An 18,914-nucleotide genomic window follows, 5' to 3' on the forward strand; every position below is an offset into this window, starting at 1 on the left:
AGGCCAATTAGACACTTGGTACTGAATGGATAAAGAGGAGTAATGGCATAAAGTCTTCATCTCAATGTTCTCAAGCTGTTTCTTGCTTCTAAGCGGGCAAAATTACTTCCCGTGGTGAAAAAGAAAGAGGGGCAACACTTCCCATTTCCCTTCTCCCCTGCATGAGGGAAACACATGACTACAAGATGACTGGAACAATGAGTTAAAATTCACTCTTTTTCTTGCCTTTGTCTTCTTGTAGTTGCGCAGGTGCTTTTATTCCCCCTATTGCCCGGCTGCAACTTTCAGTCTAAGTCACAAAGAAGGAGAAAAATCCTGCCTCATATATGACTGGCCCACAAGTTGTTGAAGCTGAAATAAGTAGAATAATGTGCAATGTAAAGCATCCCTCAGCATGATTCAAATAGTCTGTCTCTTCACTTCTCTATTCATTTAAAAAGCCCATTGTACTCCAGGAAATCTCTTGTTGGACTAAGAATGGATATTTTGAGGTATTTTATGTCTAATGGCACTCTACTGCTGAGACTGTCTCTGGAAAAATCCTACCCCGTGTTTACTGCATTTTCACTCACTTTTAGTTTGAGAAAAAAAGGCTGAGGCATAAGGGATTTTTTTCATTCATTCATTTTCTTTTAAGTCCATTAAGATTAAAAACATTTAGTCAGAATAATTCAAGACTATAGTAAGAATTTTAAAGAAACAATCATTCAAGGGAAGAATATCTCCAGAGTCCCAGTAATGATTCCCTTTTATTTTGTCACTTAATTATGGGTAATCCTAGATTATGTAATGCTGTATGAAAAATTAAGATTGGCGTAATACTATTCATATAACTGTCAATTAATCAGATCCTTTAAAGTTCTCCCTGTCTTTCATCTTGTGTAGAAAAAACAAAAATGTACCACCAGAGAACACCTGAAACACGTGTCTTCCAACTAAATACCCTGCCTGCTGTGTATGTATAAAGGATTCCTTTATGCATTTTCCAATCAACTTCTCACCACCCCTCACTGCTCCTCCCTATGCCAAAGCCACAAAAAGTCTAGGAGTTGGTGATTCCTCATGGCCTGCAATGCCTGCTCTGCAGAGAGAGAATCTGGCAAAACAGTCTGCAGTGGGAGATCCCAAACACGTTTTATATGGACCTCAAACAAATTTTAAGTGGATCCACTGAAAAAGAAGATCTAAATAAACAGAAACTTGCATTGTGCAAGCACTAGTAAATAAAGGCATGTGTTTGAGAATAATTCTTAAGACACTAGATTATGGGGCTACTAAAATTATATCCAGATGTTACACATGTTAGTATTAAACAGGAATTTCTGCTCAAACCAAGTTCAATGTTAAACATACACTTGCAAACTTCAGAACTGCTCTAGAACCCATAGTCAAATGCTTATTTCTAAATTTATCCCAAGGAAATTCTTCCACCTCAATAAGGAATTATTCTTTCATTTATTTTTTACAATTTTATTTACACTGGTTTTCATCATGGTGGTTGAACAGTTGTTTTAAACAACAGCTTATCCCTTCACTTGTGGGAATTTAAACCTGAACATTGGCAGATATGAATTTAAGGTGATTTTTAATATTGCCTTGCATTTTACCTCCTCCACCTTTTGTAATTCCTTGCTACCTACATTAAATATTTTGGAAACAAAATACACAAATAACCAAAGCTATGGATGATTAGAGATGCAGTAACCACAATCAATGCAACACTAAATAAGGTTAATCATGGTTAATTCAAATAAGGTTAAACAATACCAAGATTTTAAATGACTAATTAAAGGATCATGTCACTGCTAGATCTGGATAAATTAATTTTAGCATATATTATTCCATGAACTTAATTATTTCTGGTTTTGGGGGGGTTTTAATCAATTGATTTATTCCATCAGTGTTTCTTAGTTCAAGCAGAATTTTGTATAAAGCTGCTTCACAGTTCAGGCCGGTCATTTGTACTGTGATTTCTGACATAGTCTTTGTGTTAAATTTCACCCATTTCTTATGCTCTGGTCTTAACCTGAACTCATGAAAGCTTCTATCATGAACCTTCACACTTATAAATGTAGGAAGATATCCTTTGGACCATGTTTATTCACACCGTAGGAGGAACAGAGTTATCACTGTTTACCTTCTGTCTTGGGAAAGAGACATGAATATCTGCTAACTTTTCATTAAATTATTTCAAAATCTTAAGACCAGAATGGATTAAAACAATCCACCAGCCTGACTTTATAATAAAGACCATAAAAATCTCATCCTGTGATATCTGCACCAAGGTGCTTGGTGTAGTAATTCCTCCCTATTAACAGTTCTTCCCATTACTATTTTCACGGCCTCTCAATTTATTATTTTAATACAATAATGGCATCAGACATGAAAAGTCACATTTCCACATGTCTGTGGAAAAAAATTACTGTTGGTAGTGCATACACAGTCCTTTTACTTGTGTTTTCTTGCTTTGTTCTAGCTCCAAAATGAACTGTGCACACTGTATGGAGAAGTGGCAGAGATTAATGACACTTTGCAAGAACAAATTATGTGATGAGTCATCTTGTATCTTTAGACACTTGTATTTGTCAAGTACAGAACATGAAGACAATGATCCAGCTAAGCAATTTACTCAGGATTCATCTACCTCTAGCATTGGGCCACAATGCAGACATCTTTAAAGAAGCTCTAGGCAAGCTGGTGCCAGGACTGTGGGAAGCATAACACTGCTGGCACTGTCAGCAGCCAGCTGTTATGCCCAAAGACAACACCAAATTTTACATGGCTAACTTACCTGGGACCCTCAAGTCAGTCCATGTGCCATATTTTCCTTTGTTCTGCTGGGATAATGGGTGTAGTAGCAGGATCCCTAGCATGGTTCCCCTGCCCCTGAGTCATCAAAGATGCAGTCCTGCAGATTTTGGAAAGACAGTCTGCAGTTGTGAAGAGCAGCCTGTTCTTATGAATTTGCTTGAATTGAAGACTAAATCAAGAATGCTGCCATAAAGCTAATGAACAGTGGGTGCAAGTCAGCTACAGGTGTTTTCAAGGAAAACCTGTAAACTGAAATAGGTGCCCTCAAACCATCTGACTGCAGATAGACTAAGGGGATTTTAGATCAAGTGGCTATATATAAGGTGAGTCATCAAAGATAGCAGCCTTAGAAAAACAGGTATTTCAAAAAACTTTGCTTGTTTTGATTCACCACTGATTTTCTTTTACCCATAGATGAATCCATTTCAAAACTGATCTGTTTCTGCAGTGCAGGGGAATGTGTTGCTGCAGGAGGCACGAGCAGTGCTTATCCCAAGCTGCTATCCAAGTCCATGGTTACTTAAGGAAGAGGTTCTCAGTTTACCCATAATATTACTAGTTTGGATCAGTAGATTGGTGAAAGAGTAAGACTGAAAAAAATATAAATTACCCTGAGATTAGTTGTTTAGAGCATGGTGCTAATAACACAAAGGTTGTGGGTTCAATCCCCATTTACTTAAGAGTTGAACTCGATGGTCCTTGTGGTTCCCTTCCAACTCGGAAAATTCTCTGAATCTGTGAGTTGCAGCTGCTTCATCTGCAGCACAAGCAGAGGAGCACTGGCAGAGGGTCATGGAAAGCTAAACAGCAATAGCCCTAATGCTCAACAAATTGCGAATCAAATACGCCTTAGTAAAGAAGTAGAAAAGAATGTTAGGTGAATCCTACCCTATACAAGAAAAATAATCGCTGTAGAATAAAAGTCACTTTCATTGATTTTGTAAATACCTCAAATTGCAGCAAAATACTAGCTTAAAACTCTAGATATCATTAATAAATCTGTCTTATTTCCATGTGTTTTTCCATTTCAAAGGTAAGAAACAGCATTTCGTATTCTAACTCGTCTTTTTTACAGAGAATTTTCAAATTCTCCCTGGAAACAACAGGGAGAATTTGACACAAGTTTCTGTCTTTGCCTTATTTGTGGTTTTGCCAAGGCATTTGCACTACAAATAATGTTTCAAGACTACCATCATCCTTTTTAAGTCCTTGAAATACAGTCTGAGCATGCCTCCTTCTGGAACTATTCAGCCCCACAGTACCAGCCAAAACTGAAAGAAGGCAGATGTAAACATTCCAATTACAGTATGTGGCAGGAATTATTAAGTTTAAGAATCAGTAGTTTGTCAAGTTGAACTACATTCGTCACTTCAGGCTAGAGGTACTTTGCTATCTGTGTACTATCCTGTGTCTGCCTTACAAAGTTCCCCCATCTGAAATGTATTTTAAATGCAAGTGGATACTAAGTCGAAGGTACAGTGAAATTAAAACCTCCATAGGAAAATGCAGAAACCCCACAAGTGCAACTTTCAGGGTGTGCTTCCCCTGTGGCCTGGCTTATTAGAACAGGAAGGCCAGTCTACTAAAACCTGACTTTACCTAACAGCTGAGACAGTTGCTAACAGTAGCAATGAATAAGACACTCTTAAGCCTTGAAACCCTATCAGCTGTGACTGTTTAAGGTAATTAATAAAGAAAATGGGTTGTTTGGTTTATTTTCAAAGGACAGTCCTACTCAGTACAAGCATTTCAGAGGACTAGGCATGCATTAGTAAGAGGGATTACTTGTGTGCAAAGTGCTCTCAGACAGTTCAAAAAAGCCTCCAGACACTTTCACCTCCTGAATGCCACAGGGTCCTACTCCCTATCCTTTACCTATGCTTTAGTAATGTGTTTATTTGTTTATTCAAACAGCAGTGATTATAACTGCTGCTTCAGAGTTTCTCACATTGCAAGGATATTTTGGGTCTGTTGCAAAGATATCATTCACAGGCAACCAGCCATAGCTGAGAAACTAGAAGAAGAAAAAAAGAGAAGTGTTACTTAACCACAAATGTATGAAATCAGTATTTTAGAGTGCTACTTTCAAAAATATCTCATCTTTACCTCCCTACCTGCGCCCTCAGGACAACACTATGCTTCTGCAAGCAATCTTGCAGCCATTGTTTGAGATTTCATTCATTAGTGTTTGCAAAATACTTCGAGACTCTCAGAAGGGAGATGCTACAGTATTCTAAATATCTGCCTAATTAGCTCTGGTCAGAAGTTATTTTACCCAGTCAAGCGGAAAGATCAAAAGTACAATTGAAAAATAAACCGCAGAACAAAACACAACAAAAATCAATTTGAAGATGGTTAAATAACTTCCTATTTATTTATGGAGAAGGCTTAGTATATCTCTTCCAAAGTGCATGACTGCCAGGGCCCCATGAACATCCCCATCCAGGGCTGGAGTGTAGATGAGGGGCACCTGCTGTAGGCAGTGGTCTTAGGACAAGGTCTGGTAGCAGCCTCCACAGGGCCTCTTCTTTATCAGCTCTGTTAGTTCACCGCAGATTCCCTTCATTATTGCTAGCGCTAGTCATGTCATTTGATGCTTTTGTTTTTACCCAGCACCAAAAACACTGGCATTTCACTGGTCACTGTTAATTCAGCAAAGTTTTAAAGTATGTGTAATGCTGGGTGCCCAGCCTCCTTGCATCTTCTCTTTGATTCTTCCCTGAGAATTAAACCTTTTATTATTCAGCTCAGTTATTTATTACCCTCTTTAAAAATTCAGTACAATCTTCTAACTGACATTTTCAACAAAAGGTCACCTGAAATGCACACAGTGTTCCTCATATTGCCTTCCTTCCCCTCTAAAAGTCCACCAGAGCTAATCTTGTGTTTGTCATCTATTTACTCATTACATTGTGCAACAGGCCTTTGATCTCCTGCTTGTCTGTATGCCAGGGCTGTCTCCCATGAGGTAGCTTTAGGGTGGCTGTCCTCTTTTCCATTCCCTTCCAATTAAGCTGGACATATTTTCAATATTTCCCACTCTAAATAAGAGTCCATGTAATGCTTAAAATGCCACAGCTAAATTCAGTTATTTATTGCACATGACTGGAACACCAGGCAAAACCGAGGAGCTGCATGAGAAGCTGGGAGTGTAAATTCACCTGTCACTTCTGTCTAAAATCCTTGCACCTTCCAGTTTTCTGGAAGCTGAGCACCTCTGCTTTGGACAGCAGGAAAACCAAGGACCCACAGACCACAGATACCAGCTTTAAAATTACTTCAATCAAAATTAGTAAAAAATGTTTCTCCTCTTTTTTCACCAATGGGACTGTTAGACTTTCCAGAGTGTAACTAAACCAGCAAGCTACACAAAAATACCATTTTTTTCTTTGCAAGGTTTTCCTTCAAAAATCCACCTCTAGATTCAGAGGTGGTCACACCAATGTCCCTTTTCAATGTGAAAACCTAAATATTTAGCAGTTTCACAGTGAGATGAAAACCTGGATTTCATTCAAGGATTTACTTCCTACCTCTTCATTTTTTATGTACTTTATGCAGGGGCATGAACTGTCATTGGAACTGCACTTGAAATTCAGGTGATTCATCTCTTTCCTCTGCCATTTGAAAGGAGGACTGTTAAAGCACCTGCTTTTCAAACTATGTGTACCAAGCAGATCACTTTAGACCAAAGGAAGTCAAAGGTTTAACTTACCTTTTCCAAGTGACTTAAGCAAGTTCCATATGACGTGACTTTGCAGAGACCCCCAACCACAGCACTGGATCTCAGGGGCCCACCAAGATGGGTTCTTGGTCTGAGTAACACAAGAAATAAATTACTTTCTTGACACACTGATTTTCCACTAACACTTAAAATTTTGTTGTTTTCCTTTCCGAAGGAGAATGAGCTTGAGAGGTACCATATCCTGAATTCCCCCTACATGGCTTTGTGGGGAGAAGATGTCTTATATGACACTTCAGTGGAATGGGATTCAGTCACACTTGGTGAGGGTCTTGTACACAGAATTTCAGCCAAGTTTCCAGCAACTCACTGACTCTACTCCTCTAAAACTGAATTTGGCACATGTGTGTACCAGGACACTTTTTAACGCAGCCTAGTCCTCACAGTAGGTGAGATTTATCTTCATCTTTTGTAAGAGTCAGGTGTGAACTTAACACAGACTTAAAATGCTTGCTTGCCCAAGCTCACCACTTGCCTGCCACTCTGTGAGCAGAGAGCAGGAATCTCCTTTTTATAGCCAGGGCTCTTTATGTTCTCTGGGAAATACTTTTGGGAAAGACCTACTTTTAGTTTCAGTGAAGTATCTCTGAGCTTAGGTCGATGTTGGCACTACTAATCACGATGTTGCTATATATTTAAAACAAGCTTAAAGTATAGGAATCTTTCCTACTATTCTTTGAATGGAAGAATATCCTGGACAGATTCCCCTGACTTTAAAAAGCACAAGGAACTTCTGGAACGGTAATAATAGTAAGGTCTGTGTAAGGCTATCCCAGCACTATGTACTGTAGGGATATAGAATTTCAGGGACTTGGATTCTGACTCAAAACCCATGCAAAGCTTTTCATAAAGCAGCTCAGAGCAAAGAAAATGTGTAATACAAAGGTGATAGTTACTCCTAGGGTTATATTTTCTGGGTAGGTGAAGTAGGCACAAAATTTCTGTGAAAAATAACAGTGAAAAAGCTAATTCATGGGCAACTTTACTTATTGCCTGTCAAAAGCAATTGTGTCCTGTTAAAAACTGGCAAACTAGAGAGAAAAATTAATCTCATATTCTTTGTGGGTTTTTGTTTTGTTACTGTTAATTAAGGTATTTATGCAACAGAGCATCAAAATTTCATTTGATGCCTTTTTAAATCATCTGGAGCCAACCTACAAAGCTGATCATTCCATTTCTCATCATGCTTTAATCAGGTGTAAAACCAGCCTAATTGAACGGAGGGGAGTGATGAATCACCATCTGGAGGTAGCTGTGCAAGTTACAATCTTACCACACTTATCAAGGAAATTATGAACTTCCAGGAGAAGTTTGTGTCTGAACTTGGGATCCCTGATCCTCAGCCATGCAGAGCATGGCTAGGACACAAGGCCCTTCCAGTCTCTGTGGCCAGGCTCCCATCCCATCAGAGGCAGGGAAATGAAAGCTGTGTCCAGCAGGTAAGTTCTGCTACAGAGATAGGACACAGCCAAGGCATATACTTGGTCCTGGAAAGACAGAAACACTCCTAAGCAATGTATTTTTTAGCATAAGTTTTGCATGTCCTTACCATAAAAAATGAAAGCTTATTTAGAGAACAGGAAACATTTGTTCCTGTGAGCATTTTAGAGATATTGAAATTTTCCAAATTATGGAGCGTGTTATACTAAATGAAAGTATTTTGTTACTTACTGCATAGACAACAAAAGAGTTAGCAGCATCTGGCACTGTGGAAATGTAGTTTTCATCTAGATCTGGATTATTATTTGCTTATCTGTTCCCCTCTGAGCAAAAAACAATATAATAGGTCTAGGAAAACAACATGATGACAACAAGGTATGAATATACCAGTAGAGATTCAATGGGTCAGGATTCTTAGCTGGAAAAAATAAGATTCATAGAAGAATATAAGGGAGTAGGATAATGAATGGCTCAGGGAAAATGAATGGGGACTAGTTACTTTTTTTCTTTACAACATGGGGACTAATTATTTCTTTTCTTTACAATGTAAGGACTATAGAGCATTGAAGAAAACTTAAAAGTAGATGTTTTATAACAGAAGAAAAATCATTTTTCCACTCACACATCTAACTTGTGAAACAAGATGTTGCAGATTAAAATAAAGAGATCCAAAAGTGATTAGATAAATTTGTGTAAGCCATGTTCATTTAGAGCTATCAGTCACAAATCTGTAAATACAACCTCCTGCCCAAGAGGTCCCTAAACCAGAGCTTGCTGTAAGCTCTGCTGGTATTCCAGAGGATTACTAGACACAAGTCCAGATTTTACATAATGTCCCTAAAGAGCTGCCCTTTATTTTGATGAAAACCCTTCCGTCTCGGTGCTCAGCACAGCGTCATGCCTTCTAAGGACTTTTTTAGGCAAGCTGCTCAAGAAGAAACTGTTGTGGGAATAATGTTTAGGGACCATAAGAATTTAACAGATTTACTAGATCTTTAGTTTAACAGGTGCTGGGGGAACTCTTTGTTCTGTCACACTGATCTGCTATAATTTTCAACACCTCAAAATGCAAAAAATACTTGAGGTTTTTTCCTTCTACTTCAGATTTTGACTGTTGCTAGTTTGTTCACATGTAGAGGAAACACATGAGAAACACACTGCAGATTGGAAAGCAGTGTAACAAATAACTGAATGACAAAGAGCAGGAAGGTTAGAGGAAAAGGAACTATACATCCTCACATACATTTCGTCTGTTGATATCATCTGGGATTGTACTTTATATTTGGGAGTAAGAGCTCATGTAGACCTGTATGTAAGTATAGACACACGCACATACACCTCAGACTCTTCTGTTCTGTATGAAGAACGGGTGAATCCAAGATACACACAGCTCAGGTTGTAACACAGGATAAGATTAGAAAAGGAGGGAAAACATCTCACCTGGAGATAAGCTAGCAGAGAGTCTTATGCAGGCAGCTCCACCACAGCCTGTATGACTTTCTGTTCCTCATGTGAGGATCCCCATTTCCCCATCCATGTTCCCATATCTTCTTCACCCACCCTGCCTAACAGGAAGGGCACAGTACATGAAACCAACCAACACAGCTGAAGACTAGGACCATCCTTTGCAATTCCTGAACACAGCAGTGGTCACCATGAGTTGGTCTTCTGTGCGAGAAGCTGATGAGCAACAGAAGGATTTGCTCCAAGACAGGCAGGACAATCCCCAACAAGACTTTGGAGTAGAAAAGTCCTTGGAGTTTTCAGAGAGCAGGCTATGTGAGGGAGTTGTTTTCCCAAAGATTTTAAACCTTTTCTGCCTTCTTAAAGTTTGTGTGTGCAGGAAATTGCTGTGGTTTCTGCACTTACTTGCACAGGAGTCACGAAAAACACAAGTCTCCAGAGAGACATTCTGAGAAGATTTTCTGAGGGAAAAAGCCTAAGCAGTGGGAATGAATGTGCAACCCACTCTCAAAAGGGTTCCACACTACATAAGTAGACTGCTGGACACTGGTTGCACAGAGTGAAGACCAGTAGGTTGCAGATCTGAAAGCAATCATCCCTCCCAGCCCAGACTCAGAGGCATTGGTACGCAACAGTTAGAGTTTTCTGTGACGGATTTGTGCCCATTTGGGAAGCAGGATCATGAAGCCCAGGATCATAAGCAACTTCTTTGCTCTATCCAGTTATAAATGTTTTGTGTTAGAGGAGATGCTACGGCTCTTGGGAAACTAGTACTTCCTAGAATCTTATTGTGGCCTTGGCATGGAGAAAAGATTCAGATTTTTTCTTTTAATATTCTCCCTGATATTAATCTGCTTAAAATGCAGATGACTTTGTAGAAGTTGATCTCACCTGCAACAGGAGTGAGATCAGAATAATTGCTTTTTAAGAACTTTTAAATTGCGACACACGAGTTAGAAGCAGTGAAGTGTTCTGTCATCAAAGCAACAGCGGACAATAGAAATTAGTTTTGGAGCTCTGGGGCAGAAATAGTGTGATTTGAGGTTTTTTTTTCCAGTGACTAAAGCTAAACTGTAAATGACTGGCTGGATAAGCAAGAGTAGTGTCATTAACTGCAGGAACACGGTGCAACAACAGTCTAGCAACTAATTTTTTCATGACTGTCCTCTGACAGCAAATTACCTCCTTACGCAATGCTGGCTTGTCCCAGTCTATCACAACAATTTGTGTTTTCCAGGCTCTGTCAGAAGTGACAGTATGCTAAATATTCCTTTTATTCTGCAGCTAAACCAGAGAAAGAAACATATTAAAGCTTGTCATGGTCTCCCAGCGATATGTATTTTATATTCATTCCTAGAGTGTAAACAGCCTGTTTTGAAAATACTTTCATTTCACTTTCAGGTTGTTTCAGCTCCCCACCTGTAAAGCTTATCATGAAGATGTGCTGCTGACACCCAGGGGAACATAGGTATGAATGTAAGTACACGGTATTAGTCTGTAACTCTCATTCAGAATTCTTAAGAAGGCATCTGTTTAAATGAGACATGAAAGTCTGTAATGCAATATTCCCTCTGTGAATAATCTATAACGTAGCAGAAATGTTACAATGAATAACCAGAAATGTAGGGGTTTCCAGCAATCCAGTTTAATAGTTTCTTCGTATGTCTGTGTTTATACATCAAACAAACTTCAAACAAAGCAAAAAAAAAAAAAAAAAGAATAATATACAATTCAAGAAAATACCAAAAGCTATTACAGTTTTGGTTTCCCCTTAGCCGATTTACAGCTATGTACAAAACTGTCTCATTTGCAATACCCAGTGAAGATTTAATGATTTATTTACATCAGCTGGTGCCTTTCACTGTGCAGTGGAACTGTCTCTTTTTGTAATTTCCATTCATAGCTGCAAGAGCCAACATTTAGGGGATATTTATGGATCGGATTAAGAGATGGACTGAAACAAGGCAAGATTCTCACTACTGACCACAAACATTCTCTGAAATCCCATTTTCAGATATAGCTGAAGGAAGACTCCAGCACCTAGTGCACTGATATAACCATCATATCAGTCAGCATAATAAGGTATCTCCACTGAGAATAACATTTCCATTCATGTCAGAGGGAGATATGTCTGAGCTGGAGGAATAATAAATTTTAAGCAGACAAAATTTATAACTCTGGTGCTAAAGGTGCACCTTATTTCTCCTGTCAGAAACCTCCTAAGCAAATGAAGACACAAAGCAGGCTCTAAGTGTGTGGAGGAGAATACTTTGCAATTTTTCTTACACAAGAGCTAAAATTAGGAGGGGAAAAATATAATGTTAGCATAATATGCAAACTGTGTCATAGAATTACTGAATAACTTGAGTTGGAAGGCATCTGTGGAGGTAATTTACTCCTAGTGCTTCAAAATAGGGCCAGCTTCAAAGTTAGAGTCAGCTTTCAATTTAGCGCAGATTATTCAGGGCTGTGTCCAGTCAAGTTCTAAATATCTCTAAGGATGGAGTTTTCACAACCACTGAGCACCCATACACATGTTTGACCACCATTATGGCAAAAAAATTCCCTAAAACCCATTCAGGACTTTCACCTTGAAAGTATAACCTAACGCTCATGGAATAAATCATAAACCTTCTGTTGATAAACAAGACTTACAACACGTATAAACCAAGTATAACAAGCATTATTCTTCCAGATTTCAGAAGGAAGAGTTCATTTTTTCAAGATATTTTCAGATATCTAGTCCGTAGTTTACCACCACTTGAAATCTTTTCATGACTTACATCACAGTGCAAGATAGGCACCATCCGTGGTCATCAAGAAATACCACAGTTGCACTTCCTCCCTCTTTTGTAAGCCCAGTATTTTGCACTTTACACAGCTGTTGCAGAACCACAGCTTTATGAAAGCATGACTAGATGCAAGCTACTCCTACAAAAGGCATGAGGGTTTCAGCTTAGAATCCTCTCAACGAAGACGAAAACTGTTTGTTTGGGGAGCAAAAGTCAGGACTCTGTTATACAGAGACATGCGGCTGATGTTTTGAAATCCTTTCTTTGCCACTGACTGCCATGCCTTTTGATTATCAAACTTGTTTTGTCTCTCACAGCTTGAAAGATGCAATCTACAGACACAAAAGTTCTTCACAGCCAAAACGCTTTTCTAATGTCTACACAAAGGCAGCCACTCACTCAGTCTTTCCATCTCCACAAAACATTACATGAATATCCAGAGGCCGTGTACCCTTTGCTTCCCTAGCCCTGGTAAATAAAGAACACAGACAAACTAGAATCAGCTCAGTCTTCATATTTAGCCTTAAAATCCACCTGTGGTACAGTGATTCACAGTGATTTGAACACATATAGTCATATATGACAAAGTGCTGTATCCAGCCTGGAAAATCTCATGGTAACATTGGCCTCTTACATAATACATATTGTATGACAGTAACAGTTATGACTGGAATACAAAACTGCTGATATGTGCATGTATGTTGATCATAACTGCTGACCAAGGTATGTGAAGCTTGATAATTGGAGCTACTTCTCTGATTATATGTCTTCAGAAGGAAATAGCAAAAAAACCCCTTGTTAATTCTGGGCATCAAAATAAGCCATGCTTGTTTTTATCTAGAGACAGAAATATATATATATACATATATATATATATTATCTAGAGAGATAAATAACATCAAAAGAAACACACATTGAGAGGCTGATGTGTTCATTCACATGGTAGATCTCACTCATTACATTTAGCAGAAGGAAAATTAAGGTTTTCCCTGTATAATCCTCCTATAAAATCCAATCTTCAATAGGGTAAATGAGATTCAAAATATTCTTTATCCCCATAATACAGGTGCACTGAGCAGCTCCAACCACCAGCATGAGAGAGGTGTGTGGAGGGAAAGAAATGTAAAATCACATGTTAAAAACTTGCTTCTGATTGCTGCAGGAATCATGGCAGTTGAATGCAGAAAATGTTCCATAGGCATTTCACCAGAATTACAGGATGCAGAAAGGTGTTGCCTTTCCATTCTCTTTCTTGGTTTGGTTTTGTTATCTTAATACTTGTTTGATAACCCACAGAGCATTCTCAGGCTATAGCAACAAATTATCTCTTTGAAGGTCTTCCTCATTTCCTGGCTACGAAAGGCGTAGATCAAGGGGTCGATCACTGAGTTGCACATAATGAGAATGAGGTACATGTTGAAGTGCGACATGAAGCAAACACAGTAGAGGTTTTGAGGGCAGGAGATCATCAGGATGAGGTGAAGAAAGAATGGAGCCCAGCAAACAATGAAGATGCCAAGAAGCATAGTCAGAGTGATGGCTCCTTTCATGCTGGTTCTTTGACGGACAGAGTTGTACCCAGGCAAAGCAGCAATTTTCTTCACGTGAGTACGAGCCAGGAGGAACATATGGATGTACAGTGAGACCATGAGGAACAACATGGTGAAAAACACAGTGATGAGGCAAATGACCACGTAAGTTGATTCATAGTAAAGAATGAAGATAATGCCACAGCCCGTGCAAAAGGTCCAGATGCATGCAATAATAAGCCCTGATCTTTTCACTGTCATGATGTTGTGATAACGCAGGGCATAGAAGATAGTGATATATCTGTCTACTGCTATAGCCAGCAAACTGCACATGGAAGCCACCACAGATATGCAGATCATGGAATCAAAGACATTGTCTATGTGACGGACAAAGGCATCTTCCATAACGATGTGTCTATTGTTTATTAAGTATATGGTTATGGTCTCCCAAGCATTAGACACACTAACCAGCATGTCAGCCACTGCTAAACTGCAAACAAAAAAATACATGGGTGAGTGCAAGTTCTTGTTCTTAACTATTGCAGATATAACTAAGATGTTTTCAAGGAGGCTTACAATGCCCAGAGTTAGGAACACCTCAGCTGCGATGACCACTTGCTCACATGGCAATGACTTGCTCTTTGCAGTAGGCACAGTGAAGTTGCTACCGAAGGCACTCAGGTTTAGTTCAGAAACATAGAATTGAGAGGACGTGTTCATCTCTGGGATCTGACACGTTCTGTTCCTCCTGAGTGGCTTGCCAAGGAGTGTGGTGAATGCATTTTCCAAAAGGCAGAAGATCCTGCCAAAAAAAATATAGCATGAAGATCACAGGCAGAAGTTGACAACATAAATACCACCCATTTCTATTTAATTTGGCTTGTACGTGTCCCACCTCTTCCATACCACATTCCTGTGCTGATTCTAAATTAAACTTTGGTTGGCTCAGGGATTTTCTACCCATCCTTACTGGGAAATTAAAATCACAAACTAATGATAAGATTCATGCACTCTTCATTCATAGTTCTATTTATTCTATTTGGTACCCTGGAATGCTTCTCCAGAATGTCGTGGAAATTCTGCTGAAAAAAGGACAAAATACAGTTTTCCCAGCCCCAGCTCTCCGACCCCAGAAGTGCAGGAGGATGTAGTATTAAGTCCAGCAGAAACCGCTCACTCAAATACAAAATAAAGAAGTTTTGATTATTGACACAATAAAGAACTGAACATTTCCAGTAAAAGATTTAAATGCTTTCCTGAACTTTGTACATTTAAGCTGGCATGAACTACATTATAAACAGCTTATCTGTGCAATATTAACATGCTCATTTAAAAGTATGGTATTAAACACCTAACCAAGGAAAATCCATGCATTTCAGGATACACTAAGGTTACAGAATCAGTGTGGGTAGAATACTATTATAAAAGAAGTTTTCTCTTCCAAATCAAGAATATTTTATTCAATGGTTTTCTGGTAATGACCATATTCAGGGAAAGTTGTAAGTCATTGCATTTTTTAGTAAAGGGAATACTTAGAGCTGATTGTCAGTGACTTGTTGCAAATAAAATTCGAAGTATATCATGCTAAACAATTTTCAGTTTTAAAAGCAGCTTTTCATTTTCAATCAAGAATTAACCATACCTGTTTACCAGAGCCGCTCCTTCAGCTGCTCTTCCTCTTCATCGTCTGCAACCTTTCCTCCAGAGAGCTGAAGTTTCAGCCCCCCTGATATTTGGGGCTGGGAACTCCCTGGTGGGGAAAGATGAAAAAAAATAGAGGGAAAGGAATTAGCAAATCCATAGAGTCAAAGCTGACCACGTACAAATTACTTACTGTGAAACTGCCTTTTTATAGACTCCAAGCAATAATGACTTCAATACTCAGACTGTGGCTCCTCCTCCCCTTCTTTGCCCCTCTGGACTCCTTTTTCCACAGATCTCGTAGCACAGGTTTGGGTTTTTACCACCATCTAGTGGCCTTCCCCTCTCTTTCTAACTGAACAGTGATTCTAATCTGAAGTTCATTATGAGCTTTCTATAATAACAAAGGAGAAAATGTACTAGACATGCTCCTTCCCTTTTTTTGTTTGTTTTCTTTGCTGTTTCTAGTACACTGACAATAAGTTCATGCTGCAACAGTACTCTAGAAGAGGAGAGAGGACTGTTGTTGAAGTGGGAGGCTTGTTACTGCTATAAGCATTTTTCTTATATTCAGCTCTGTTGGGATTTTTTTCAGAAATAAGAACCCCACTGTTACAAAACTTAGAGAATATACAGTCAAAGCCACCATGCCATTAATAGAAAATACAATGAAATAATTTGTATTTTAAAAATTGGACAAATAAGCTGCTGTGTTCTGTACCCCTTGCGAGAATAGAGATTTCAGTGTAGAAATGGAAGGAGCAGACAGTGTATCATGCCAGGAGCCCGGGCTCCCCGAGATGGATGTGAATTCCCCTGGGGCCTAAGAGCTGTTAAACTCAGTGCTCTGTATTCCAGTGGCTGAAGCTCCTCTGTGGGTCTAGCAGTCAGGCAGCCAATGCTCTTCTGGGCCTTACCCAAAAGGTGGCAAAATCAGTTCAAGTCTTTAACAAATGGTCTCTGCTTCCAGGTGCAGGCTGGGCAATGCAAAGCACATGCCTTCCTGACACTGCCAGATGCCCTTCGTCTTAGCTGCTAACCAGACAGTCAAATACCATGCGGGATTTGAAGTTAACTTGAAATAGGAAGTCTCTGCTTCTCCAAATCACCACTTTTCCAAAACTTAGTGGGTTGAGGTTTTTTCATGGTGTATAACTGCTTCAAATGCTTATTTTTAACCTACAGCATTTTTCTTAAAGAATCACCACCAACAAACACTTACTTTATTGTTATATCGTGTGCCACTTTTGTGTTTTCAGTGTTCAGCTAAGGTTTATCATTGCAAAGCAGATAAATCCCTATTTCTAATTTCTATATTCCACAGGAGGTTTCTCTATTGTTACCACTGGCTTCACTCTAATCCTTCACTCTAGGGATGCAGAAACACCTGGGCCATTGTATGAAATATTTTTAAGTACAAATAGTCCCTGCACCAAGGGTGACAGTGAAAAGCATTTTTTATTATTTTGAGTAGAATGGCTCTTCTAGCATTATGCAGTTATATTTAGGAGACTAAATTTGCCCATTCCTTCTCCCCAGTACTGGAAAGAGAATTTAGGTTATCACAGACTAGAGGTCACAAACTGTGCTCGACTGCAGCTGTTAAATCTGAGTGGATAATGCCAGCTAGTGAACACACACACTCCCTGCTGTATCTCACCTGTCTATGTGCCAATTCTGAGCCCATAGTTCTTTGCTATGGCCAAAAGAAAAGAATAGAGAAAGATCTCTTTCTGTTCTTTAATGTAAAGCATGTTTTTAGTTAACTTACCTTAGTTAACTTTGGTTATCTTTTGCATAGCTTTTGATTTTCCCATTGCAGATCCTGGAAATCAGATACCTAGCAGTAAAATTTTACTTGTTCCGGTGCTCTTATATCTAGCAAGAACTGTGCAGACATTGTACTCTTTCCACTTCCAATTACTTCTCCTGCAGTATCCCAATCTGGGTTTTGTTTTATATCACATTCTCTTGCTAAATTCTGTTCTTTCCATTTACAAATTCCTCTGTATGTTGTTTTAAAAAGTTCTTTGCAGACCAGCTTAGCTGCCTTTACGAAAGTTTTCAGTGTACCTAGTAGGGCTCAGTAAACCAGCCAGTTGCAGGAATTAAATCACACATCAGACTGGATGGTTTGGCTATTATTCCTTAGAGCAATACCAAGTTTCTTACATAGATATTGTGAATCAGCATTTGGATTCTTGTTCCACAAGCCAGACGCTGCAAGTGTAAACCTTGGTACAAGTGTCTATGCTACACAAAAAAAACCTCCCTTATTTACAAAGCTTGCAGAACAATTACCTGTCTGGAAACTGGGTAGTAGTATAGATGCATTTTTTTATGTTAGAGGATGAAATGAAAAAAATACTTCCCCTCTCCCCACCCTCCAAAAAAGAGAGTTTTAACATTATATGCAGTAAACAACTGCAGTAAACAACTCTTTAGTGTTATAGCTTGACAAGCAAGTAACTGAAGGGACACCCAAACAGCAGCGAGTGGAGGCAGGCAAGTGAGATAAAAATTTGAAGTAAAGGTGTATGGGAGCAGATATTTGCATTCTCTTGGGAAGAATCCAAGAACAGCTGGACTCCTGAGTGAACAGCAGGACTCCTGAGTGAATAGGCTTCTCTTTCAGATGTTCATGATCTCAATGTTCAGCTCCCTCGACCAAGAAATTTCTTTGGGTTCCAGGAAAAGAGAGTGAAAGTGCTACAGAAAGATGTCGGTGAATAGAAGGAAAACAGGATTCCAACAGAAAAAGAAATGCCAGGGCCTGTCTCTGTCCCATGCCATTCTTTTCAATTTTGAAGCAATGAGAGAGAGCAGAAGCCACTCCAGATACATATCTTCCTCTCAGGCTTCATCAGCAACCAGACTGGGAGCCATGACAATGTCACTGGCAGAAACAGCCGGGCCCTGCCTGCCCTCAGTAGCACCAGCAATCCCTGCCAGAGCTTCCCTTCGCCCTGCACATCCACTGGAACTACACTGACACATAGGGCAAGTTACATCATATCAAAACCAGCAGGGAATTGCATGCCACCTTAATGACAGCAAGATACTGATTTTAGCAATAAATGGATAAATGAGGCCAATGGAAGAACATGCCCCCGAAGAAGTGTCTGTAGAAGAACCGGTTACACTGAGATGCATTCTAGTATTAATCTGTGCTAATCTTAACAGGTTCAGAGAAGCGTGTTAGTGGTGTTAATAAAAATTTACCAAACTTGTCTAGTATTAGTACATTTAAGCAATTCAATTCCAGTGTCCTTCTGTAGCTCTTTTTATCTATTTGATGAAAATACCTTTGTTCCGCATAACATAACTGGGATTGGTGCTCTTGGCCTATTCACAAAATCCCTCTTCTGTCTAATTCTTGCCTATGCTGTCATTAGCATAATATTTCAAAGCCACAGAGGATCCTTCCAGACTGTTCTAAGAGATAACCTGTGGATGAACCAAAGGGGAAGACCATGGCCTTCTCTGCATTCAAATCAC

At 39.2% G+C, this 18,914-nt stretch overlaps 1 protein-coding gene across 1 annotated transcript; it reads right to left on the bottom strand.

Annotated features, from left to right (window-relative positions):
- Window positions 1–11,077: 11,077 nt before the first annotated feature.
- Window positions 11,078–15,677, bottom strand: MC5R (melanocortin 5 receptor). The gene is made up of 2 exons (XM_032121367.1): window positions 15,418–15,677; window positions 11,078–14,577 (listed from the first exon to the last, which is right to left on the bottom strand). The coding sequence occupies exon 2, from the start codon at window positions 14,493–14,495 to the stop codon at window positions 13,518–13,520; it is 978 nt and encodes a 325-aa protein (XP_031977258.1). The 5' UTR covers window positions 14,496–14,577; window positions 15,418–15,677; the 3' UTR covers window positions 11,078–13,517.
- Window positions 15,678–18,914: the final 3,237 nt, after the last annotated feature.

The sequence above is a fragment of the Corvus moneduloides genome, chromosome 1, assembly GCF_009650955.1.
Source record: "Corvus moneduloides isolate bCorMon1 chromosome 1, bCorMon1.pri, whole genome shotgun sequence".
NCBI classification, from domain to species: domain Eukaryota; kingdom Metazoa; phylum Chordata; class Aves; order Passeriformes; family Corvidae; genus Corvus; species Corvus moneduloides.